Source organism: Halyomorpha halys, unplaced genomic scaffold (genome assembly GCF_000696795.3).
Source record: "Halyomorpha halys isolate HHAL.00 unplaced genomic scaffold, Hhal_1.1 Scaffold1571.1, whole genome shotgun sequence".
Lineage (NCBI taxonomy): Eukaryota > Metazoa > Arthropoda > Insecta > Hemiptera > Pentatomidae > Halyomorpha > Halyomorpha halys.
The window spans coordinates 317,556-344,637 of NW_027105204.1; the positions used below are offsets into that span (position 1 = coordinate 317,556).

The 27,082-nt window shown below is 28.9% G+C and overlaps 2 protein-coding genes across 2 annotated transcripts in view; one reads left to right on the plus strand and one right to left on the minus strand.

The window, feature by feature from the left end:
• jef (major facilitator superfamily domain-containing protein 6 jef) overlaps positions 1-12,623 on the plus strand; it is a 20,669-nt gene extending 8,046 nt beyond the window's left edge. The window contains exons 3-10 of the mRNA XM_014435365.2: positions 1,184-1,660; positions 2,035-2,304; positions 3,131-3,227; positions 3,328-3,489; positions 5,286-5,416; positions 5,793-5,985; positions 6,157-6,287; positions 7,221-12,623. Of these exons, the coding sequence (XP_014290851.1) occupies positions 1,184-1,660; positions 2,035-2,304; positions 3,131-3,227; positions 3,328-3,489; positions 5,286-5,416; positions 5,793-5,985; positions 6,157-6,287; positions 7,221-7,313 (1,554 nt within the window). The 3' untranslated portion in view covers positions 7,314-12,623. The remainder of the gene's footprint in view (positions 1-1,183; positions 1,661-2,034; positions 2,305-3,130; positions 3,228-3,327; positions 3,490-5,285; positions 5,417-5,792; positions 5,986-6,156; positions 6,288-7,220) is intronic.
• A 919-nt stretch (positions 12,624-13,542) lies between these two features.
• Positions 13,543-27,082, minus strand: part of LOC106690083 (alpha-tocopherol transfer protein) — a 21,598-nt gene continuing 8,058 nt past the window's right edge. The window contains exons 2-7 of the mRNA XM_014435366.2: positions 17,080-17,242; positions 15,650-15,812; positions 15,098-15,353; positions 14,595-14,708; positions 14,359-14,464; positions 13,543-14,203 (exon numbers count right to left, since the gene is read on the minus strand). Of these exons, the coding sequence (XP_014290852.1) occupies positions 14,067-14,203; positions 14,359-14,464; positions 14,595-14,708; positions 15,098-15,353; positions 15,650-15,812; positions 17,080-17,230 (927 nt within the window). The 5' untranslated portion in view covers positions 17,231-17,242 and the 3' untranslated portion in view covers positions 13,543-14,066. The remainder of the gene's footprint in view (positions 14,204-14,358; positions 14,465-14,594; positions 14,709-15,097; positions 15,354-15,649; positions 15,813-17,079; positions 17,243-27,082) is intronic.

Consider the following 27,082-nt stretch of genomic DNA (forward strand, 5'->3'; position numbering starts at 1 on the left):
TATTTTAGTATGTATGAGATCATTCATCAATATTACCTATTGCCCACAACTGTGTGGCAGATTGTAATATCTATCAATAAATAAATCTATCAATTTCAAAAAAAAAAAAAAAAAGTTATGCATAAACTTCATTTTTTCCTCTTTTTCAATATTTTGCACCTATCTATTGTTGGTAATGCTAACGATGAGAACTATTTATTGAAAAAAAAATTAAAGGTACTTTATTGAAATATTTTTTTTAATTCATTATTTAAGTCCTGCCAGACTGTTTCATTGAGCATAAGACACATCTGGGATTAAAGATCATTTAATTTTAGATTGGTGTGCTGAGTTTAATCAAAATATTTAAGGTAGTTTTCGATAAAATAGAAAAATATGAAAAATAAAAAGTGGCTTTTCCGGTTAGTCAGTGTTATCTATTATTATAATAGGTGTTTCTTTTACCTGTTGAAGAATATGAGGAGGAAAGTCACCACAAGGCACACTAATAAAAGACTTAATAAAATTATTAAGAGGCCTGAAATTAAATATATATCACATACCTAGTTCTATCAAAGCATGAAAAGGATTTCCTCACAATTTTTGTGGAGAGAAAATATTTTTGTAGAATTTTGGTTCTGCAAATGGTTCTATAAATTCTAAAATAGCAGAAAGAATTGGGAACTCTGAAAACTTTTTAATAAAGCTCACAATGTCATAACCATCAATTTACCGAAAACTGAGCAGCATCTTAGCAAGAATTGCAGATAACAATAAACAAAAGTTACTCAACAGCAACACAAGGGAAGTGGTACCCAAAGCTATGATGAAGTGGAGGTGTTGCATCTTATTTAAAAAAGCTTTTGAACATTAACATTTGGAAATTGGAAACTCTATACACATTTTAGAGGAAATTAATAATAACAATAATTATTTTATTAAAATGTGATGTAGTAATTGTAATGCTTTGTAGATATGTTAATATATAGTAAATATTGCAGTATTCTATTGTTCTAAAGAAGAGTATGAAACCATTGTTATGGAAACATAATGAATATCAGGAAATTTTTTTTTAGCAAAGAAAATTAAAGTCTAGTTTGTCATCACATTCATCGTAAATCAGAACGTCTTTCTGCAAAAGCAGATGATTTGTAGATGGTTTTTTCTTTCTTTTGAACAATTATATGTAATAACTATGTTTTAGGATATACAAAAGGCCTTCTTGCTGTTGTTATTGTTGGTCATCATTGGAGAGTTCTTCAGTGCTCCTGCAATTACATTAGCAGATAGTGCTGTAATCACCCTTCTAGGAGAAGATGCTGACCAATATGGAAACCAGAGAATGTTCGGATCCCTTGGATGGGGCTTAGCCATGTTTTTTGTGGGGATTGCTCTGGACCATTCAGTAGCATTCCCAGATCATCCGTGTGTCCCTGATGCAAAAGAAAAGAATTATACTATTTGCTTTGCTACCTTTTCTGTCCTTATGGGTGCTGCCCTTATCACTGCTACCCAAATTAATTTTAAGTATGATCCTATAGAACCAGTGATCATTGAAAAAGTAATGGATCCTGAGCAATCCAGAGAGGATTACCTGCAGAAGCAGTTAGCTCAACAATTAAACTTGCCAGCCCTTGCAGATACATCAGCTCCTGCTCAAGCTCAGCCTAATGTTGGAAAGGTATGTTCCTTTAGTATAATTTTATTTCAATAGATATTGACACTACTTAAATCATGAATTATTAACAGGTTTAGATATGAATTATCCACGAGTGATCGAAGCAGACTATGTCATTAATAAATAGATGATAAAAAGGGAGTTATGTTTTATGTACCATTTTTAATCTATATACATATAACATTAAAATTGTATGCTGACTTCTCAGAAAAAAACAAAATAGAATTACTTTTTATTTTATATAAGATTAACATCATGTAGAAGGTTTTATTACTAAATGGTGTTGAAACATCATCATTATTTTATTTTTTAAACCAAAATACATAAAAAAATAAAAATATCCTATTTGTATTAGTTAACTTTGCATTGTTTTTCAGTCACAAATGTTTGCTCAGACTATGAGAGAGATACCAGAGTGGGTTACAGTTCTTAAGCACTTTGCCAACCTCAAGTGTGGATCATTCCTTTTTGTGGCTTGGTTTATGGGTTTTGGCATTGGACTCATCTTCACATTCCTCTTTTGGCATTTACAAGATTTTGGTGGGACCCCAACACTCTTTGGAGTAGCTTCAGTTATTAATCACATATCTGAGATATTTGCCTACTTCTTTAGTTTCCGACTCATCTCACAAATGGGTCATGTTAAGGTAATGCATGTTTTACTTACTCTGACTTTATATTTATTGTTATTTTTATTTTTGTTATTTTACTATTTATTTTAAAAAAATCTTCTAATTCATCAATTTGAAAGTACAAATCTTACTTTTTCCAATAAAATATTGTTTTAAATATAAACATAACTAATCAGAATACAAGGATTTTGGTTTTTAATGAAAATAATAATTGATAACACTTTGCCTCCTTACTTGACTCTTTCCCTCCATTTTTAAATTTGTTTTATATAAATAAAAATAGGTTTTCCACCTTTACTTTGGAAAAAAACTTGAATAATTCACTTAAATTACAAGTTAATTCTGATCTATTTTGGAACACTTGAAGGAAATTATTTCAAGAAAGATAAAAAAACAAAGAAATATAAATGACAGTGTTAAAAAAATCTTATGAAGCCTATTTTTGTGTAAAAAACAAATAAACATCACAACTCTTTTCAGTGGCTACTCTATAAAATGATGTGCAAAAATTTTAAATATTATGTCAAAGCCTTAATTCAGTTTCCACTGAAAACAGGTGCCTACAACCTAGTGGTTCTGCAAAGGCTTTGTTTATTAACTGGTGCTTAATAGCAAGCAGCTAGTAAAGTAATAAGCTCAATAAAAACATATAAATAACAGCTCAATAAACCATTTCTTCTATCTTGTAAACTTGAATCTTTTACATGAAACATCAAGGTTTTCATAAAGAAAAGTAATGATCTAATTGAAGCAAAAAATTAATTTTCTTGAATAAAAATTAACATTTTAGTGAAAATTCACTATTAAAAGATGCTGAATTTATCTTCATTTTCCATTTCAGGTTCTTTGTTTGGGGCTTGTTGGAAATATTCTGAGATTTCTCTATATATCTTATCTTACCAATCCTTGGTGGGTTCTTCCATTCGAATTTATGCAAGGTATGAACTGGTCTTATCATAACAATTTTCTAAGAATTAGAAATATAGGAAAAAATTAATAATAGTGGCTGAATAAATAAAAAGTTAACTTATCTTATAGGAATAACCCATGCTGCTGTCTGGGCGGCTTGTTGTTCCTATATTGCTCACAATACTCCTCAACATCTTAGGAGTTCAGCTCAAGGAGTCCTTCAGGGGCTTCATCATGGTTTAGGACGTGGTTGTGGAGCTGTTTTTGGTGGCATCTTTGTTACGTACTTCGGTATGTGATCCTGTTTTAAAACATTTATTTTTTTTTTGTTCAATTAACTTTTGTGACATATATAGCCACAGAACATATTTTCGTCACTAGGTAAATGACTTGGATGACTAGAACATCAATACACTTATCTCACATTTTGCTTTATACGTACAATAAAAATTAAGTATCATTATAAAACTGAATATTTCATAAAAAGTTGCCAAATCCTTTTCTACAATCTCCCCCTTTTTTCCTCCACTCCACTTCTTACAAATAATGATTAATATAACGATCTCCCTTCACACTAATGCACAATCCTCGTGTCTCATTATGTATTATTTCAGTAATAATTCCATGATCATTTTTATCTGATACTGTTTTTCAAAGGTTACTAAAACTTTTCATTCCGTCCTTCCAATTATTCTTTCCAGTGCCATGATAGGTCTGAAATTAAGTCATAGAATTTTGCATTGATATGAAGAGAAATAATTATATTAATCATTATTTGGAAGAAGGGGAGTGGAGGTTAAAGAATAAGAATTAACAACTTTATTTTTGTAGGTTTATTAGCAACTGCATATATGTGAAGTTTTAGGATTTAGCAATAAATATTTGTAGAAATTTCATTTATCATCCTTCCTCTGTTATGAGCGATTGTCTACTGATCTCCAATATTCCATTCGACAGCTTCTTCCAATCTCACCAATATTCACTTAAACCATTACATGTGGTGTCTTTAAAATTTATATGCTTTCATAATCCAAAATCCTTTCTAACTGGTACAGTGTTTTCACTTCATTCTTTATTCTCCTACCCAGCACACAATATTCTGACACCAGGATCCCGTTTCATTATAAAGTACAAACTAATACTATTAGTCTTGTAGATTTATCTTAATTCAATTACACTGACTTGTACTTTAGTATTTTTTAATTCTTGTAATATCACTAATAGTCATCCCTATCATGAAAAAAATAAGTATTAGTATTATTACCACACTAGTTTCTACACTTCTACTATGAACTAATACTATTAGCTTGCATTATGAATCAGGGCCCAGGTTAGACTTTCAGAACTCTGAATCCCTGATCAAAATACTTGCGCCATCATAATTCATGTAGGGAATATCAGCGCATCATTTAAGTTCTGTTGGAAATTTAATGATTAATTTTTTTTCATAAATGATTTGTTAGGTCTAACTACTATTTATTAAATTGATTATAAATGAAAGACAATTTTAAGTTTGGTATTAATGATAAAGCGATGATACTTTCACTAACTGATAAATAAAGGAATTGCTTATGGTTGGCTTATATAAAGCTTATGAAACTGCTCTCTGTTCTGTTTCATTCATCACACTTATGCAGTGTTTCTTTTATACCTTATTCAGAACTCATACAACCAACCAGCCAGATCCTTCACTCCCAAAGTGGTGTCCTGAATATCATATATTTCTTTAATTATATTCATTCAATGGTTTCCACCCTCACCTCAAATCTGCAATCCAGTTTGACATCTATGCTTCGCTCGAAACCTGAATCTTATAAAAGAAAAATACTCTAAAAATTATCTCTACAAAGTCTAATAAGCTTTGTCCTCTCCAAGTCACGACAACAATCTTAAGTACAATTTCATATCCTTTGCCCCTAATTCTTCACCAACTGCAGGAAAATCATTGCTTCAATTTAAACAATATTGAGCATTTTCATTATAAGTTTTATAATTAGTGAGGGTTAATCTGAGTACTTTAAAAATTGAATGAATATTTTGAAATTTAATAATACTTGTCTGTATTTTTATTTATTTTTTATTTTAAGGATCGACTGCAACATTTAGAGGCTATGGTCTTTTTTGTGGGCTGATTTTGGGCGCGTTTGTTTTCATTAATTTCTATAGAAAAGACACTGGCTTTGTGTCAGATATACCAGTTACTGAAGATCCACATCAAGTAAGTACTTAGATACAATTTCTTCATTAAATTATTTTTTAGCCAATTTTATGCGCATTCGATAATAATTGAAACAAATAATTTCAATTAATGAGATATTTGAATTTCCATTCCTCAACTGTGATATTTGATTAGTGCACAATGAAATTATTCCCTTCATCTGACAGGATATAATGATTAAGAAAATATTTCTTATTAATTATTTAAGTATTTTAAGAGTGAGAAAGCTTTCCTTTATTGCTTACAATTTTCAATTATAAACTATACAAGCATTTATATATGTAATATAGAAATATTTGTTTATGCATATGTATGTATGAGTGTATGGGAAAATTAAAAGTATTATTTATTGCTTTGGCATACATGAATGTTATAGGTGGCGGAAGAAACAGCACACTTAGCTCCTCATGGCGTGCCTAGCAATCCAATTCCCAGAGCTTTATCTAGTACACGATTGCATGAGCTGGCGACCAATGAGCCTGGCTATGGTGCTACCTATAACACCACTGGAGGCAACCTGGACATTCCTGGTCATTATCAACCACAACCGCAACCTCAGCCAATACCTAGTAATATGACTTGAATTTTATTTATTTAAAGTTAATATTTCATATCGTATTATCAAAAGAAGATTTTTTTTTCATGTAATTTGCATTAAAATATGTTTTTCTAATTTAGTTTTGGCATTTATTGACATCTATTATTTGATACTTTAATTATGATATTCTGTTGTCATTTAGGTAATCCTAAGAATCCCTTCCTAACTGGAGGTCCTGGTGGAAATTACAACTATCAACAAACGAATTATCAGCCTACCAATTACCAGCAGCAATACGCTCCCAATGGTGACCCTTCAATGAGACAGTACCAGGTAAGGTGATTTTTACCTATGATATAATTTTAAGACCCTATAGAGCATGACCTTATTATTGGATCTTCTTTATACAAGGTTTTTCAAGGTTAAGTGTCCAAACTGAAAATATGAATTAAGAATATCAAAACAAGAAAAATATTCCCTATGAAGGTATGTTCGTTAAGGAGAAATTCATGTCTAAAGATTTTTGACCTGAATAACTTATGTGGTACTAAAAAAAAAAATGTGTGTGTTCTAACTACTTCATTAATGAAATGTAAACATTATCATTCATATTAAATGTTGTTCAAAGTATTTGCCTTGAGCATCAAAACAGGCATGGCATCTTTTCTCCTCAGCAATAGTGGCTGAACGGTATTGGTTATGTCGTCTCTTTGTTTGAATTGTGACACATCTGGCAAAGTATTTTTTATTTTGTCCTTTACCTTCTCCATATATTAGACCATAGTCTGGGGTTACTTTGTGAAAACCCTACTTGCAAGATAGTCTGTAAGAAGACTCCAGCAGAGGAAGTAACCTCCATCTAAGGTACTATCTGCGGAATACAGCCAATTCAAGATAAAATGAAAACTTTTTTTTGTCAAAAATGCCCTTATTCCTGAGATTGAAATCCTTAGTTCATATTTTCAATTTGGACACATAACCCTGAATCATCCCTTATTTTAACCAAATAATGTGACGTCAGCATTTCATAATTCATTTTTTCTTTACCTGTATATATTTTTAGAATGGAATATTTTATGGCAAATTGTTACTTTTAATTAAACTTTAAAAAGAGGCAAAATTAAAGAAACAAACTTGAATTGTTACATGCGTAGATACAATTTTCTATTCTTAACAAGTTTTATTCTCATTTCATTTCAAGTTATTAATCGCTATGCTGATTTTTAATTCTTCAACACAATAATTATTAAAAATTGTATTTTTTAGGGGCAAAATGATGGATATGGGGGAGGAAGCACAACCGTAACATCAATGTACACCCAACAGCCCCAGTCTGAACAAAGAAGTTACAACTGGTAGTTTTTAACAAACTAAGAGCCCCCTTTAGTTAATAAAATATGTGTGTCATTTTGAAGCTTTGAGATGCTTACATTAAACAGGAATGGTACTAAAAATGTAAGTGGAAAAAAAAAAATCTTTAAATGACAAAAGACTGATATTCATTTCTTTTTTCAGGTTTTAAGATTTAATAGATATAAAATATAATAACACTTAGGTCAAAACAGAATTAAATAAAAAAAAAAATTGAAATTTTTTTATTTGATTGTTTATTTGGATTCTAAAAATTAATATGAATGAAATAAAGATGTATTAATAACACAGATTTATCAATATATTAGGTCCTAAACAGATAATTAAAATAAAAAATCAATTTTTTTATGGTCAGTGTTTTGATCTAGACGTATTATCTTTAAATCCTAGACATTTTTAAACTTTTGATTTTTAGTTTGGTTTTTTTCCAAAATTTAATATGCTAGAAAATGTTTCATTTCCTTCTGTTTTTACAAGAGATATTGTAAAATCTAATTTTCAAATTAGAAGTTGCACTCATATCCATTAACTGACAACTAATAGAAGCACAAAATTCATATATCCAACAACAAATGCAATGAATTGTCACTGTATTCATATTATTTTAGGCTAGCTGTTATACCACAATTATATAATTATAAAGATTGACATTTTATTCACTGCGAGGTTGAACCTTTAGTTCATACATAATTGCTGTAGGGAATATCAGGTCATCAATTAAGTTCTGTTGGAAATTTAATGATTAATTTTTTTTGATAAATGATTTGTTAGGTCTAACTACTATTAATTAAATTGATTAACAATGGAAGACAATTTTGTTGAAAGTTTGGTATTAATGATAAAGCGATGATACTTTCACTAACTGAAAACCTAATAAATAAAGGAATTGCTTACGATTGGCTTATATAAAGCTTATTATGAAACTGTTCTCTGATCTTACTATTGTAAGGGATGTAGATGCATCATTTTTGTTTCTATAAATAATAATATCTCCTGTTGTTTTCAAAAGAATATTTTTTGTCACCATGTGGTCAAATCTTGAAAAAATATTTTCAGTTAATTTTGTTATTTGTTTTTATATTTTTAAATTGATCATTTGGATTACTTAAATTACATATTTTCTAAATTATTACTATTTTTAATGATTTAGAACAAATATACTGTAATATTATATATAATTTGGTTTGTGAAAAAATGTTAAAACAGATTTACTAATGACTGATCACCAGAAATCTCATTACAGAATAAACAAAAGGTTAACTTATTTTAAAACTCTTACTTATTTGTTTGCTCTAATATACAACATATCCTATCTCTAATTGAGAAATGTTTACTAGACAATAATTACAATTGTTCAGACCATTCCAAGTTCAGTGTCTTTTTCTGGCTCCTGTTTTCAAGAGATTTATTTTTCATCCTGTCCTCCCATAGTTCAATATAAGCTGTGACTTTCTAGTGCTGCTGAAAATTTGACTTATGAATTAGTAAACATGAAATTTTAAGTAAAATTATTTAACTTTGTTTTTCTTGTTTAATTCAGAATTCTTTCAGACAATATTAAAATTCTATTGTGCTCATTAATCATTTGATAAAATTTTTATAGCATTTAGGGATTAGTTCAAACCCTCTCTTTCTTCTGCTGTTTATGTTAATTTTGTCCATTAACAATGGAATTAATTGATATGGCCAAGTTGATTGTGATTATATCTTTATCTCTTATTTGAAATGATCAACCAACAATGAGTGCATTTTGGCAATTTTGTTTGTGGTGAAATATCTCCTAATCCATTGTTATCCACACTCTTAGGTCCAAGGTTGCATTTATACCTCTCCATAAAATAATTAATGCAAATACTGTTTCAAATTTAATTCTAAGTATTGATTTGTAAAATGATACATTGATCTATTGGTTTTTAGAAGGGAACTTTAATTTTAATTTTTGTTTTGTGTTAATGGAATTGTTGTTGAGGCATTATTAAAGATATAATTTATTTACATTCAGTTTCAAGTTAAATCAATTAATATCTCTATGCATAATGGAGATCTTAATTTGAGAAATCAGCAGATATCTATTCAATTTGTTAAGTGATAGATTATTTTATTTGGATTTTATTTAATTGTCAATTTAATTTTTAGATTAAATTTTATGTATTTGGTGATAGCGATTATATTATTGTATATATTAATAAGTCTACTAATTTTTGTGTATAAAGTAGAAATAATCTGATTTCTAAGTGCCATATATCTCACAACTTTTAGTACGCAATATAAAGGAATTATTGGAATGAAAGAGAGTGGAACAATAATGGAGATTAAAGTAATCAGTGTGTCGACTAATTTTAGTCTAGAAAAAAAAAATTATTATTTTCCTATTAATGTCAACAATATTTTTGACTAACAGAATATCTCAATACAATAAGAAAATATCTAATTTATAAGAAGTGAAAACATTTTAATTTTTAATTATTACATAAGGTCTTCATGTATTCTATAGGAATCTGAGCTTTGTAGTTTAACAACCTTGCACAATTTTTTTTTATCTGTTATTCAGCTTTGTATTATATTTGTGTGCCTTTCCTCATCGATCTGAAAGAATTAAGTATTAAATATTACATAGTAATATTAATGGATATGTGATGATCATACATATCAATATGTTGTTTCTTATTGTATATTTTAGAAAGTGTTTAGTTATATTAATCTGTTATGTAGTATTTATTGATAAGTGTTATATAATTATTTTAACATCTGTGATTAACCGAAAATGACATTCTATTTAGAAAAATCAAGACTTTATTTTAAAAAAACAAACAAAAACATGGACACATAATTATGTTCATTTTGATTTATTTATCATAAATAGGGACAGGAATTTTATTTAATTGCATATTTATTTCAACTGCCTCTTTTTAGCCATTGTCTTAATTGATTTGATAATTTTTGCATTTCAGCATGATTAAACAATTTTATCTATTTATTTTGGATAAATGCATTAATTTGATCATTTTTATTACTGATTTTTTAAAAAAATAATTTTATTCTGACCCAAACAAACTGAATCCATTTCATCAGCAACCAGCATGACTCCTAGTTTCTATGGCTGTATTAACATTACTAAGTGCCTTTCATCACAGAGGAAATGTTAGTGTTTCAATTTATACTAAAATATAAAGAAGAAGAGTTTGGTAGTCTGGATGGGCTAATTTCAAGAACTGGCTGCCCAATTTGAAAAATTCTTTTTTGTGTTGTGGCCATCCATTGAAAAAAGCTTTAGTGTTAGGGTATATGATATTATGCTAAAACTCATAGGAAAGGGAAAGTAACTGTATGGTAGAAAGCTTGAGTAGGGATGTGGCTGTAAAGTTTGAACTATGATCATTAGTTCTTATGAAGATGAAATTTTTAATGATGGTTCTGCTTATGCAGTTAATGTGCTATAAGGCTAGGTTGGAAAAAATGATCTATCGTTGCCTTTTTTTTTTTTTTCTGATTTGTTTTGTTTTAACGTATAAATTTAGTTAATCAGATGAAATTGGTCATGTATTCATCGTGTGTATAAAACAGTCATGTACAAATTTAAATAGGATGAAATCGTGAGAGACAGCTAGTTATTGACAATATTAAAACTTGGTAAACTCAACTCCTCATCATTATGTTACTCCATCATAATATCATTTGTTGCTATGGATTTTAAGGATTTCCTTTTTAATAAGTAACATTATTAAATTGTTATCTTTCTCCGCTCATTAAAACCTTATGAGGGCTTCCGCATTTCTTGAGCAAATACAATTATATGTTTGAAACCTACATAACTTGCATTTGAGTTACACTCACCTCTACACTCCTTTTTATTAGTTGAGATTCATTTTCTTTTATTGATACTGTATTTCACATTGCTTTATAAATAAAGTTTATTTTTGTTCTTATTGATTATTGAAAACTAAGGAAAACATTTTATTTCTTAGTTTGTTCTCTTCATATAAAACCGTTTTTCATTTTATAAAAAAAAATGGAAAGACTCATCATTATTATTATGCAATTAATAATAATAATTTTTATATAAATAATATTTTATTTTAATTTTTCTCTTGCTTACATTACATTGTGAATTATTTTACATTTTTCATTGCATATTTCACTAGGATTTTTAATGCGTTTATAACATAAGCATATTAAGAATTTCATCACCTTCAAAATCCTGTCTCTAATGAAAATAATTTATATTTTTATTATAATTTTTTGGTCACATGCGATCTGAAATTCCATGAATATTAATACCTCTTTTCAACTCTCTGTTATAATTTGATGAACTAACAACATATAGCAGATTATAGACCAAACCGTCATGAAATACTATTTTTCTAAGATATCTAACCTTATATCGAAAATTAACTGCCATGTAATCAATGTTATTCTCAAGCTGGACTTCAATAGGCTGGTTTTAAATCCTATAATTAGAATATGCAATAAGGAGACAAATCACAGTTCGCTATAGATTTAAGCACATATGGTTACTTAATTTTTAGGATTTAAAGTGGCCTAAATAAAACATTGTATTAAACATATGTATAATATAAAATATAATTACTTTAAATTTTTATGGTTTTTGTTAACTTTTATGTTAATAAATGTTTAGTGAAAAATATTTGCACAGTATATGTATTCTTTGTTGGCAAGAACAAATTCTAAATTAAACATATAATTTAGAAATATGAATTTTAATTTAATGTTTATTTGATAGTATTTCTATTCATTTATTTTTTTTTTTTAACAGATTTTTAATATTTTAAATAATTAATGAATATTTATTTGATGAAATAAAAAATTATTAAAAATCTTACTCGCAAGGCTATTATTGCAAAAAATAATAGTGCAATAACTTTTATTTATTTTAGCTTTACAATTATCACTATAAAATATGAGAAATAATATATTAAAAAAGTCAGTGCATATGTCAGATTGATTGGAGGCAGAATGTATTTAATATACTGCTTTATTGGAAAATCAGCGATGTAAAGAGTATAAATTGTAAAGCTTTCAAAAGTCTCTCAGCATATCTTAATGTGAAATGAAATGAGACAATTCTTCCATTCTTTTGTTCACAATTATTCAATTAATTGGGAAGTATCTTTTTTAATTTTAATTTTATTATTTTCTGTAGTTAGTGAAAAATAATATAGAATAGTGATTGTATAAATTATAAATAAATACATTATTTGTGTCGATGATAATATATTGTACTATTTATTGAATGTTGTTATTCAGATAGTATAATAAATGTTAAAGGTTCTTTTTTTTCTTTCTTTTTTTATTTAATATTTTAATTTAGTTAAATCCTAATGCCTAACATCATGTGTTGCTAGTCATTAATTTATGTAGTCTTAATTTTTATATTTTTTGTGTTTAACCAGCAATTTTTGGATGTTGAGGTATATGCAGTTAATCCAGGCATCAATTTAAGAGGTAAGGTTATAATTATAATCAGACAGCCTCAGACAATGCACATTCAATAAGGTTAGGTCAGCTGGACAGGAGGATCGGACATTGTGCAGGGTCAATCTACCAACCATGTACATTTGGTGAGTTAAAGATATGGGCCTTAAAGCATTACAGAACGGAGACTCCATTTTTATTTGCTTACAGTCGAGCTGGGCAGCAGTTTCCTAACTTTTTTTATGTGGAATTTTTATTTTAGTTTGTAATATTTTGAGAAAGTGGCATTTGCTTGGGGCACTCCAGGATACATGGCATCCACTTTGGGAACTGGTAGTATAGGGAATGGCAAGTCCTTGAGGTATTCAGTTTAGGTTGTTATAGGAACATTACTCTCTGCAAGGTATTATACTTTATTGCTCGAGAGGGTAGCAATAAAGTTGATTGTGATCCATGTGACTTTCTACTTTTTGGAATAAATTAAAAGAAACTTTATTCCGAATATAAGGTTGCCTTTATTATTTTTCAACTTTGAAATCTTCCCTTATTTCTAAGAGTTGGGAAGTGGGGAACCCTGTACCACCAGATAATCATTTATTTAAAAGTTTAGAAAACTTTTAAAATGGTAAAAATTTTCATAATAATAATGATTTCAAACTGCGCTTGGTTGATTTTTTGTGGATAAGGACCAGAAGTTCTATGAGTAGGGGATCATGAAGTTACCAGAAAGATGGCAAAAGATCATTAAACAGAATGGAAGGTATTTAACTAATTAAAATTCATATTTTATATGGAAAAAATTGAGTTTTATTTCACAGTAAAAACCAAAATTCCTGTCTTGAAAACTCTATAAGAATGAACACTAGAGAACAAGACATAAATTAATGAAAGATATTGATTTCACAATGAACCATTCTCTTAGTTATACAATGCTTTCTTCTGACCACCATAGTAGCAAAAACAATTTTAAAATAAAATCATTCTTGATAAAAATTATTATCCAAGAACATCAGATACATGAGGGCACTTAAATTTAATTCAGTTTCCTCTGAATTAAAATCCTCAGTACTCGTCAGCTAGTGTTAGGAACTTCCCTGCCCCATGTTTCTTTTTCTCCTGGAATCTTCACCTCTATACAACTTCACTACTCTTCATGTATTTTATTTTATATACCAGCAATGTATGAGCACATGGTCTCATTCCATTTAAATCCAACACCCTTTAATGAGTCAAGACTTAATTTTGTCTTCTTCATTTTCAGTGCATGGATACTTTATTTTCTAAACCTAAATAGTCATTTTCAATTCTTCAGTCCATGGAAAAAAACTTAAGAGTAGATGAAAAATAAGAACCCTTTGGTTTTTCATCTTTCCTTTCCTCTATTTTCTCAGTCAACACTTTCACCAGCCATTCTTTTTCACTTTTTCCCTTGTTTAACCACATATCTGGAAAAAATATATATAAATGTATAACTATTATGACAAGGCCTTTTTATAAATAATGATACATATTTGTATATGTATGAACAAATGAATTCACGATAGATTACATTCTACATCAAAAAAATTGATTGTATTAATGGTTAACAGAATTAACTTACCACTCAAGTTCTTGAGAGATTCTTCTTCTCCTCCATATTCTTTTGGCAGTATCTTTTGTGGAAAATGATCCCACAGCGCAGATTTTCCTTCAGAGTAAAGAAATACCTGCATAAAAATAAATATATATGTATTTAAAACCATGAAATAACTTAATTTAAGTTTTAATGTAGGTCGTTTATACAATAGATCATCCAAGGAAAGCTAACAAACATAAAAAGTATAAATTTTCTATTACCCTCTGAGCTATCTTTTTTTTCAACAGTGGCTTAATGAAGTTATTTATTGTTTTTTCAATAAATCTGGGAGCATTTATTACAATTATTCCCTTAATTCTGGCGTTCAAAACAGTCTGAAAAAATGAATGGAACATTCATATATTTATAATTTATTTTACAAAAATGGTATGTTTAAAGACAATTACTATATTTAAAAAAATTAACAAGCCTGCCTGTTTAAAAGGAGCAAGAAAATAATTTCAGAGAAACAATGTTATATAAGTTATTTGCATACAATTATTATATTAATGTATTTTACATTTAATTTGAATTGAATTTTCTATCTTTACAGTGTACTGCTAAGTACATTAATCTCAGGTAACTTTAAAATCCATTAGATTATATTTTAATTTTGAAACTCAATTAACTATAAGCTTGGGTAGTAACAAGTTGGAGGTATTTATTTTCCTACATTATATTTTTAAGTTTAAATAAAGGAAAGTTGAATGAAGTCCAAACAAACCTGAATGTATTCCAAAACATTTTTAACCACACTTGGCATTAGGATCCTAAAAATGTGCCCCATTGTTATATTCTGGGCATCAAAAATGACCCACTCTTTATTGAAAACTCCTTCCTCTCTTCCTCTTAATTCAATAAGAAGGAACAACCTTAATACTCCTGTCAACAGGTCATACTTTTTTGGATCTGTATCATTTGCTGACATCATTGTTACTCGTGATCCTTCGGGTGTTGGTTTGGGAAGAGTAGCTATTAATCTGAAAAATATAAAAGAAATAAATCATTTCTGCAAAAGCCCATGTCAATTGTGTCTATAAATCCATTTAGTAAAGTCTCCAGAGGGGTAGGGACTGCTCCTTCCTGATCTTACATTATACTGTGAGGTATCCCCTAACTGATGTTGCTAACATGTATAGTATAACCTCACTTAGCTATCTTTTTTAATTAATTAAAAAACAAAAACCTTAAGTTTACAATTATCTCCTAAGTTGTTGATGTATAATTATGTAATTTTAAGGAATTGTGTTCCAGAATTAAAAAAAAAAATTCTCACATTGTATCAGCTGTATTCATAATTGATTCATCAAGGGGATCTTTCTTGTTAAATAAAATTGGATACTTTGTTCTGCTGTAATAATAAGCTTTCAATTTTTGCTTGCTCAAATCTAGGTTTCCTTTACAGCCAACTAGTATAACTTCGTAAAAAGAGTCTGGTTCTGAAAGAAAAAAAAGTATGTATAAGTATAGTATATTATATAAGTCTCAATGTGTATTTTTATGTATTAAATAAGAAATAAAAATGAGAGTGAATAAATAAGTAAACAAGCTAATATTTCATAGAGCCTTAGAGAACAGTATTTTTTCTCAATTATTATGTCCAAAGGATGGTTAAAACTGTTGTGACACATTTTATTGGCCATTTAATTACTGACAATAAAAGAAAATAATTTATAAAAGGAAGATGGTTCAAGTGTGGTCAAAAATAACTCAAATAGTACAATTTTTTTTTTTAGTTTTTGTACTATTTGAGTTGTTTTTCATGCAGACCAGTTTCCCTTTGTTAATGAAACATCAATCAATCAACAATATTCTGAAAAATAATTAAAAATATAATTATTTTTGTAGTCATTGATATTCCCTGTTTAGTTTAATGTTTGTAGATGAAGCTTATTCTATACCATTTTTCCAAAATACTTTTCTAAGTTAAGTAGTATACTACATAATTGTAAATTTCATAAAATTCTGATGAACATCCTCCCTTCTTTTCCTGTCAATACCAATAATAAAAAGAAAATATTTTATGCCAAGGAATCATTAGTTGATCCATGATAACAAGCGTATTCCACTTTTCGAGGGTTCTTTAAAATCGTTCTAAATTGATGAAGGACCCCTTCTTCTGCCCTGGTACCTTAAGTTCAGCTGATTAAAAGTTGTCCAAGAGTGAATAATTTTTATTTTTATTCCTAATTCAAAATAGTGATTATTCATTATCCAGGAACCTGTACCTTGATCAAGGTACATGCTCCTAAATTAGTCAGCGAGCACAGTTAGGAAAGGTTAACAATAAATACTGCTGAGATTATGACAAAAATGTATAGTTTGCTGAAAATCTGATTTTTTGTGAATTAACAAGGTTTTTAACAAAAAGAATTATATTTGAAAATGGACAAAAGAGTAAGTCTGAAACGTCATCTAATTAGTCAATAAAGAATGGAGAAGTGAGGTATTTGATCACAAAATTTATTATATACAAGAATTTAGGGCCCTTCAAAAATAGAATTATTTTGAAATTTTATGTAAAAATATAAAATATGTAAGGCTTTCTTTATTTTGTTTATAAGCATGCTATTTGTGAAAAAAATATATTAAAAAAGCTTTACCATCATTATTTTCTCGATAAAAATAACATATGTATTCAAACCAACTAAATTTATTTACAATTATTACAATTATCATTTACAAATGATTCATCAAAACTGTTACCATCTTTTTTTGTTTCTGGTAGTTGTTTTTGTTCTAAAGCCCATTTTCTAAAATCTTCTATGTGTGATTGAAAGGTCTCTGAGCTGTAGCCAATGTTCTCTAAAGTCTTCTGGTACTGTTCCTCTGATAGGGGAACCAGGCATTTTGTCATGTCCACGACTTTCTGAAAAAAAAAAAAATCAATTGTATTATTTCACCTAGGACTTAAGTTTAAAATCAATAATGAAGTATGACCCACAAGTAGGCTTAACCCAAAGAAGTATTTTTATGATAATTATTACTCGCCTACTCATCCTTTCCTCTGAAAATTTCATATTTATGGCGATTTTTTGTAAATTTCAAATTAATGACATAGCTTAAATGACACATTGAAAATAGAAAAATAACATACCTACACTAACTCATAGATTACAAAGAAAAGTATAATTTAAAAAAGAAAAAACTCAGCTTTTACTTTGAAAAGGCATCAATAACAATAGAAATGTTATTAAAGTCATCAAGAGATTCATGAGCACTCAATAATTTTTATATCTTATTCTTAAATAAACAATATATTTTTTTTTATAAATCATCCAATTGAGCCAAAAGATATCATTGGAGATTAAGGCAAATAAAAAAAAAAAAATGTGGTAAAAATATTCTTTGAGTTATTAGTATATTGATTAACTGGAGCATTGTAATTTTTCCAAAGGTAATTATGAATTATTTATTTATGAGAAATTGAAAACATGAAGCATATTTAAGGTAATCACTACATGTTATGAATATTTGACCTTGAGATGTTTTCTTTTCTTTTTTTTTTTACTGATAATGAGTCTTAGTTGTAACTGACACAAGCTTGGAGCTACTTACAAGAGAAGGGGGCAAGGGGAGAGAAGGAGGGTTGTCATATCTCCCTCAATAATTTAAAAGCCCTTGATGTTGGGAAATTATTGAGTTGAGAACCTAACTCAAATAGAGAAAATTTTGGTAAGAAATTATTGAAATAAGATATTATACTCAAAATTGGTTTTAAATGCTAATTAGAGATGTCAGTTTTTCAAAAATGTTTAAGAAAAGGGTAAATTTGAATGTTTAGACAGACCAGCAAGGGATAATATTGTATATAGGATACGCGATATATACGCGATATATACGCATCGCGATTGACTGCGGTCGATATATTTCGAAATATCCTATATTTCGATATTCGAGAAAGGCACACTGGTAAAACACCTTTGTGTAAGGCTAGCTAGCTATAAGGTCTCGGGGAGTACAATTCTGGGTTAACATAAGTTTACAGACTGTGGAATCTTAAACATAAAACTGAAAAGGATGCATTCCAGTGGGGCAAGATAATTACTTATTACGTACAACGTAACTTCAAAATAATTATTAAAATGTAACTTTACCAATTGTATTAGTGGAATAGACTTTTTTATAACATTATATTGTTAATATGAATTAACATGTTTCTCTTAAATCGCTTTTATTTGGAATGCATTAGGGAGAAGGATTGATATGCGAGAGTTCTCTCACGGGAGAAATAGTCTGTATATTATTTCTGGACTTTATACTGAGTGTTATTGCCAAAAGAACTTGGAAGGTCTTGACAAAAACGGATCTTTCATATGAGTCTTTGGATAAGGCTAAGAAAAGAGACATAAATTGATATTATAGAATATCATATTTAAGAATAAAATTTAAATTTTTTTCAATTAATTTCATCAGTATATTTTTGATTTTATACAGTACAAATTAGGCGTTTGATATCAAAACCAGCTCATTCCATTTTTAGGCTAAATTAACTTAGTGGCAAGTTTTCGGGATTCTTTACAACTTCATGCAGGAGTATTGCTCAGGACTAGCCCATTCCCTGATGAAATCAAATCCAGCAAGGGAAGAAAACAATTTATGATTTTCGTCATGTAGTTTGTGTTTCTAATGACTGCTTACAATCTTTCTGGCACTCACGAGCTCTTTTTTTTTTTTTCTTTTTTTAAAATAAATTTCTAATTTTATACAAAAATTAAAACGTATGTTATTCTCCACATTTTATCATATTTTTTGCCTTAAATTTTGATATTTTAATTTATTTTTAAACAAAAATTTAGTTTGTTTTAACCCATCCAAAACACGCAACGAATATTGAATTAATGTTAAAAACAATTTAACACGATTTTTATTTACGAGAAAAAGTGAAAAAAACAGAAAAACTTGACTTTTTGCACAAAACTAGCTCATTTCAATATAATTATCCTAATTACGTGGGTACTAATTAGATTAGGCTGAAAATGAAAACTATCCTCATAATGCGCGCCCACACGTATATTTTTTAAATCAACTATTTAGGTTCAAAATTGTAGAGATGAGAAGATTTTTCCTTCGCCTGTAAAATTTACGAAATCGGAGCTGATTTTAATAACAAACGCCTCAAAAATACATTTATAAAGACGTTGTATGTCTTGATAATAAAATTAACATGTACCCGATAAAATTTTTAGAACGAAAGTGGAATTTAATATTTAATTAAGTTATCTAGTACTTTTTAAAAACTTTCATCTACCATCTTATTTGTCGATATTTCGGTTTCCTTTCTTTTTTACTTCTTTATATTTTGTTTTTATGATAAATAGTTTCACCAAAAGTAATAATCGACACAAGTTCGAGGTCCTTAAATATTTAAGTGTTTATGATGCGCCATCCTTAAAACTACCAACGCTAAAAAAATTCATAACAAATTATTTAAAGCAGAGTAAATTCTCTAATACATGAACCCTAAAAAACACCTGTTGGTTAATTAGTTCCATATAATAAATGAGATACAGTAGTTCATAAACTGGACTTTTCAAAACAGAGAAATCAACATTTTGCGAATTTATTTTGGCAAATTTCATGGAAACTACTACTCCAACCTCATAAACTACTTTATATCATATTCAACTCCCTTTAATTAAAGTACTAATAGATATCAGTATGTCTAATCATTCCTGAGATATAGTTTTCCCAAAATAAATTCACTAACTACAGATCTTTCGTTATGAAATGTTGCTTTTTAAAAAAGAACGTAAACAACTTTATTAGGGCTCATATTTTATTTTAGGAGCAAATTTAAGTGTAATTTAAACACATATTTTAAACTAGTGACTTTAAAATATGTTCTAATAGATTTTTTTAGTGTTTTCAGTAGTTTTAATTGCTAGTTAGCTTTGAAAAAAAAAATTTTAACGTTTTCAAATAACAGCTATTTTTAATTCCCCCTTACTATGGCAGACTCATCAATTTTGACTGGTAACTACATATAGTTTTCGTTCAAGTAATAAAAAATTAGGGAGATACAACTTTCTTTTTTCTCCCAGGCTCTTAGATTAATAAACAAAGAATAAATTAATACTATAAAATGAGACGGGATATGGACCGCACATGGCCTCTTTGTTCACATCCGGTCTTACAGTGCAAGAACCGAGAAGAAAAAAAGGCAGTTATCTCACCCCAATTTTTGATTACTTTAATGAAAACTATGTATAATTAATAGAGCTCCGAATAAAAAATGAATTATTTTTAACGATTTGAAACATCCGCCATTTCTTATTCCCCCTACTTAAACTTGGCAGACTCATCAACTTTGACAAGTAATTATACTTAGTTTTCAATTAAGTAATAAAAAATTGGGGTGAAATAACTGGCTTTTTTCTCCTCTTTGGCTCTTTTACTATTACTCCAACACAAGTTCAGTGTAACAGTTGAGTGCAAACCTTAGCCTAAAATTTAATGAATTAATTTAAAGTTAAAATTAAAAATCTTGCAGCTACTAATATTTAAACTATGGTATAAATCAACTCTATATAGCATCAACATATCTGAAGACAAAATTGGGTATCAGTTCCAGCTTGGATGAATTATGCTCAATTGCTTTAATAACAGCCAATTCTGCATGCTATCAAAATTAGGGCAAATACAATCAATAAGCGCTAAGATCAACATATCGCCGTCCCAGTACAACAGTGTAACATTTCAAAAAATGTTTCTTTTGAAATATGCATGCAATTTTAGCATTGCCGGTGAGTTCCATACAGTAAAACACAGAATCATAGTAAAAAATATGTCGTAAAATCTAAGAAAAATAAATTTGGAGATTTTACAGTTTTGAACTGTTTAGATCTTACCCTTGTGGCTGAGATTACATGCAATCTCGAAATAACAATGTTTTGAGCTGGGACAGCGAATTTAAACGGAATGAAGTAGCCTAGATTTCCACTATAACTTGTTAGATGATAATTACTATTTAAAAAAATATGTCATACTCTTGCCCTAACTTACCTTATCTACAATAGTTTTAGTCGAACTTCTTGGCAACTATAAACGGCGTAAATAAAACCGGATCTAAAAATACTTTTTGAAGGACATTTGCATCACCGAAATCCCAGAAATTAATTCTTAATTCTTTATAATTACATGTTGGCTATTTCCATTGCTTATGAATTTGCAAACGGTGATAATTGTATACAAATAAAAAGTTGTTACCGAACATTTTTAATTATTCTTAATACCTGTTTCATAAATGATTCATGATCCCACATTTCAAAAAACATTATTCTCAAAAGATTTACATTGATTGTTGATTTTTTTCTAGTTTATTCGAATATTTTTTTTTCGTGATGAATCTTTTCATACTTCTTAATAAATTATATTATATTTCAGGCAGCAAGGCAGTTTATACCAACTTTTATACATTATTTATTATGCATAAAATTTATGTATACAATCCAATTAATTTGTATGATTAATGTGCCAATGTGTCTAATCATTCTAACAATTCGTGTTCATTAATATATAATGTTTGTAAAATAGCAATAAGTCGTCATGGTGTAGTTTATTTCTGAATTTTAGAGTTGCTTTTGCAGATTATAGAGAAATTTCAAGAGTATAATCATGACATAAAAAAAGTGGAGACTCAGCGCTACGCTAAGCGGTGATAAGAGAAAAAGGAGATCTTTCTAAATTACAATACAAGCATTCTGATCCATTTTTACTGTAACTATAATCAAATAATCTACATTCTGTGGCGTAGTCAAACACAAGTGTTCCGCGAGTATCATCACCAAATAATTTTGAAATGGGTCATTCCATATTAACTCTATACAGTTTTGAACCTAAACATCTCAAATCTTCTTTCTTAGCTTTTGCTGAAAAGACGGATCATTTTATTTGTATCAAATGATAATCCTAGGAGCTATGACCTACAACTTGAGAAACCCAACCTCAACCCGAAGACTGAAGCCCAGGCTGCTGCAGGACATTCTGTTATATTTTACGATTTAAGTGAAATAATAAGTAAAATTATTATTATTTTTTTCTCTCTTATGTTTTTCAAATTAACTTTTTTTTTTTACCATTAGAGGGCAATTGTTTGTTTTATTAGGTCTACGAATGTCATTATTTTTTGTTATTAAGTTAACTTTATTCTTTTATTAAGAATCATTAATTTAATCTATGTATTTTATCTTATTTTAATCATAACATTGTATATAGTTAGGGGTGTCTTTTGTACGAGACTATATCCCCACCCCTTAATCAATTGTTTAAAAAAAAAATGTATTATTGTTTTGTTATAAAAAAATGTTATATTAACCTACCTGGTTATTTCTGACTTACGGGGAGGTTAAGGTAACCAACCTATTTTAACCAGAGTGGGAGGGCCAAGTTTTCATTTCGTCGGGCTGTCATGAAATAAAATTTAATCCCTTCAGAACGGAATCGAGTCGGAACCGCTGCAGACTCGAGATTTCAAGGTGACACCTCTACTCCCTCTGTTATAACGGCCTTTTTTGACCAGAGTCAACCATGCCTTCCTCTAAATGAGGCAAAATCAGAATGCTGCGAAAATTGGTCCGGATCAGTGCCGTACAATTGGGTTACTTTGCGCCAAATTTTGGACTCAATATCTTGCATTTTTGACCCAGTGACAGGAGTTAGGTTTAGGAAAGTTTAGGAAAGGCAGACTTTTCCTCTTTCTTTTTCACCTTTCACTACCACTGGACTGTAGTGTCATACAGACAATAAGAGGCTACTCTCACTCGATTATTGATGATTCTAGATCGACGAATATTATTCACGTATCCCAGGGTTATGACGAAAAAAAAAATTGTTGCATACCGCCTTTGCTCGGCATATATTTAATGATTATTATTAACCAATCAATTTCTTTGTTTGCGTAGAAATAGAACAAAAGAGTATTGATCGTAATTCATGAGTTTACAAGTGCAAAAAAATACATATAAAAATGAATTTTAATACATATCAAAAATTATAAATTTTGTGGCTTGAGTTTTGGTGGATTTTTTTTTCTGCTCGTGTCACGCGTTCACGAAATAAAGTCATAACTCCTAACAATGTTATCCAAATCCAACGTAACTGCTCCTTTCTTCCGAGCGATATCAAGCTCTGTGATAAAGATTTTATGCCTTTTTGTAGTAAAACAAGCAGTTTAAAATATAGAAAATATTCTCAAACATTTTATACATTACGCCCGATTCGTACCACTCCTGGCGTTTATAGGGTACTAAGCCCCTTTTAAGTTCTGTTTAGATTAGTGGGGTCGTGTTGGTAGATGATTGGCGAAAATTTTGAAAAAATACTTTTAATTTTTTAGTTACTACAAAAATTTATATCCATGGGTTTTTGAATGGATTAAAACGAATATCCATTTTATTTCTCTATAAATTTATTATGACCCACTTTACTAGGTCAGTTGGTATAAATAATTTTAATACTGTGTAGCTATTATGGTGTTGTGAGGTAATAATATACCAATAGATTTGATTTTGGGTGTCGAATAACAAAAATATATAGCTTTGAATAAAAAATAATCTCAATCGCTTATCAGTTTTAACACTTCTTTTAAAAACGATGATGCGGTTAATAATGGATGAGATGTTAATAAATTATTTAAACATAATAAATTTCTTTTTTACATAATATTTGCCCAATTCGTATCGTTAATGTGAAGTGATATGGAGTATTTTGTGATACACATAAAGACACTTCACCTGTTTACCGTCTGATTTCAAATGTTCAATGTTGACTTTTTGTTACCGTTCTTGAAATTATTATTGATTTTAATCCAGAATCAAATTTAAGAGCCAGTTCATGGCTATATAAGTGGATATCACAATTTAAATATATATATACTTTAAAATCCCCCTAATTTTGTCTATCTACAGCAAATACTATACATAGATTGTAAATAGCAACTTAGTAAATGAGTTGGTTAAGCATAGTATAATAAGTTTAAAACAGATAAAATAATTGGATTTGTTTCTACAATATACAAAACACTTAAGCTAACGTTTTGTTAAATCTTATATAATAGTTATATTAGATCAAGTATATGAATCATTTTCACGGAAAGGGGCCGAAGTAATGTCCAGTCCGTTTGTAGAGTCCTATTTTTGATTTTGTAATTGGAAAGTTTTTAAATTGTAGAGAAAAAACGATCAATTTATTTTGGCAGAACACAAATATTTCTTTTTTATAGAAAATTCATAAAATCCATCGACATTCCATGGCTCTGCTATATCAAGGTACGATTTTCTTAACTTTGAGAATTCGTAAAGACAGTTCTTCAAGCGCATTTTTGAATATCGAAATAATCTGTATAATCCAAAATGATGTTGCTCATTATTAAAAAAGGTTATAGATACGAAAATGTGAGATTCCAGAGAATTGGAATCATGGGTCTGTCTTTTAAAAGCCATATCTGTCCAGTTTCGCTTTTTCAGAATATTTTTCTTGTAATTCATCTTCGGATTATCCTCTCGATCCAGAACTGCCTCGACCCTGGAAGGTTTGCTTAGTTCATACCATCTCTTGTAAAACTGATTATTGAAACCAATTTTTCCAATTGATCAACATTTCTACAAGTTCTATTAGTTTCCATTTCTATTACAACATTTCAAAAAGGTAAGCTAGTTTAGAAAATCCCATTCTTCGTCATAACCTGCCCATTATGGCCCTTTCTCCTGTAAATTTAAGAGAACCGCATGATCATATTCCTTGATTCTAATTGTTAAAAATAAGAATACGTTGGTAAACTGAAGATAAATTATAGAATTAATGAAATAATAAATAATTTTGATTTTTCCTCAGTTTTTCAGATATAAATTCTTTCTTTCTTTTTTTTTTTTTTGTTTAAACACTTTAATGTTTATTAATTGTTTTTTTAATACTGTTTTTTTTAAACCTTAGTAATCCTATTTTCTTTGTTAATTATTTATTATATATTTTTTTGTCGTAAATGGAATAATCATAGTTTGAATGTACATCAAATTCCAGAGTGTTCAAAAGAAAATCTTCATTTTTTGTAGTTTGAGTACTATTACATTTTTAAAATCATGGACTCAATATTATCTCTTATCCTTGTTGTGAGAATGAACCATAAGGTAAAAAACAATAATACTTCTATATATTACAAATTTTAACGGAATAAGTGAAAAAATAAAACAGTAAAGAAAAAATAATGAATCGTAAAACAGTTTTCAAACATGGATAAACACTTCCTATTCTATAATAAATAATTGGTAAAAAATTGACAGAATAAAATCACAATTTCTTTATAACTGAAGGTAATGAATTTTTTTTTTAGATATATTAAGTAAAAAAGTACCTCCACTACATATTAGATTAGTAAATGATTTATGACTACCTCTTTGCATTTACGTTCACGGGATGCTCAACTTACAAACAACTGAATAGAGAAAGACTATTGGTGTATATGGGTATAATGGACCAACGAAAGTCGTGTAATAAGAAACATGTCAAATTATCCATAACTTATGACAAAGAATTGATAAAGCACGCAAATGATTAAGAAATGGGTCGTTGAAAAACACACGAAGTAGCGTACTCAGCATAAAGAAAAATAAGAAAGCAATATAATAACAGATTTCTAGTCCCTTAGGAATGGTTACAAAGTTGGTAATCGATTTTATTCAAATACCGATCGCTTACTTTCTTTAACGTATTCTTATAAACTGTCGTGCTATATTCATGTATTAATAGAAACAAATGTCAAATATTCATTTGAGTAACAGTTCAGAACTTAAGTCAAGGTTCCAAGGTGTGGTGATAGTGACAGTAATTGTAATAGTGACAGCTGCCGCGGCCACTAACATTACGCAGACTGACATTTGCTGTCTTACTGTCAGGAGTTGGTTGCAAGTTAGTACTATTATCTATGCGTGTGTATCAATTGGAACTTCGGCTTTATGCTCCAATGGCGGGAAATTTGAAAACCTACTTTTTTACATACTACCTGATTATATCCAGGGGTGATGGAAGTAAGATGGTTGTCTTAAAGGTGACCGACCTATTTTTACCAGAGTGGGAGGGTTGAGTTTTCGATAGTTGTGTAATAAGGAACAATTATAATACAAATGTCGGTTGGACCACCACAAAATAAAAGTCAACCCACCCAGGCTGGAATCGAACCGGCATCCTTGCAGATATGAGATCGTTCAGGTGATGCTTCAACTCCTCAGCTAGAATTTAAAATCTACTAATACTATTATCTCCATTCTTCCAAAAGACTTCAGTATTTTCTCCATCACCTCCCAATGTTCGAAAATTCATAATTTGTAAACTAACACCTTTACATTTAATTTATGATATGATAAATCAATTTATAAATATCAAGCCAAAAAGCGGTCAATGCAGACTTCTCAACAAAGCGAAACATTGGCGTACGAAATGGAGATCAAGAGAATATTCTTTGAAATATAAGATATACCCCTCCACCCCGAAATGTATAAAAAATTATATTTTCATACCCACCAGTGTAAGATTTGTATTTTGAGCTGTACTTATTTATTTACCTTGTATTTTGCGTAATATTTATTTTAGGTAATTATTTTATATGGGTTATTATTTTATGATATAAAAATAATAACCAATTTATAATATACATCACAATGTATACAAATTTCTTCGAAGTGACATTTCAGTAATTGCCATTATAATCACACAT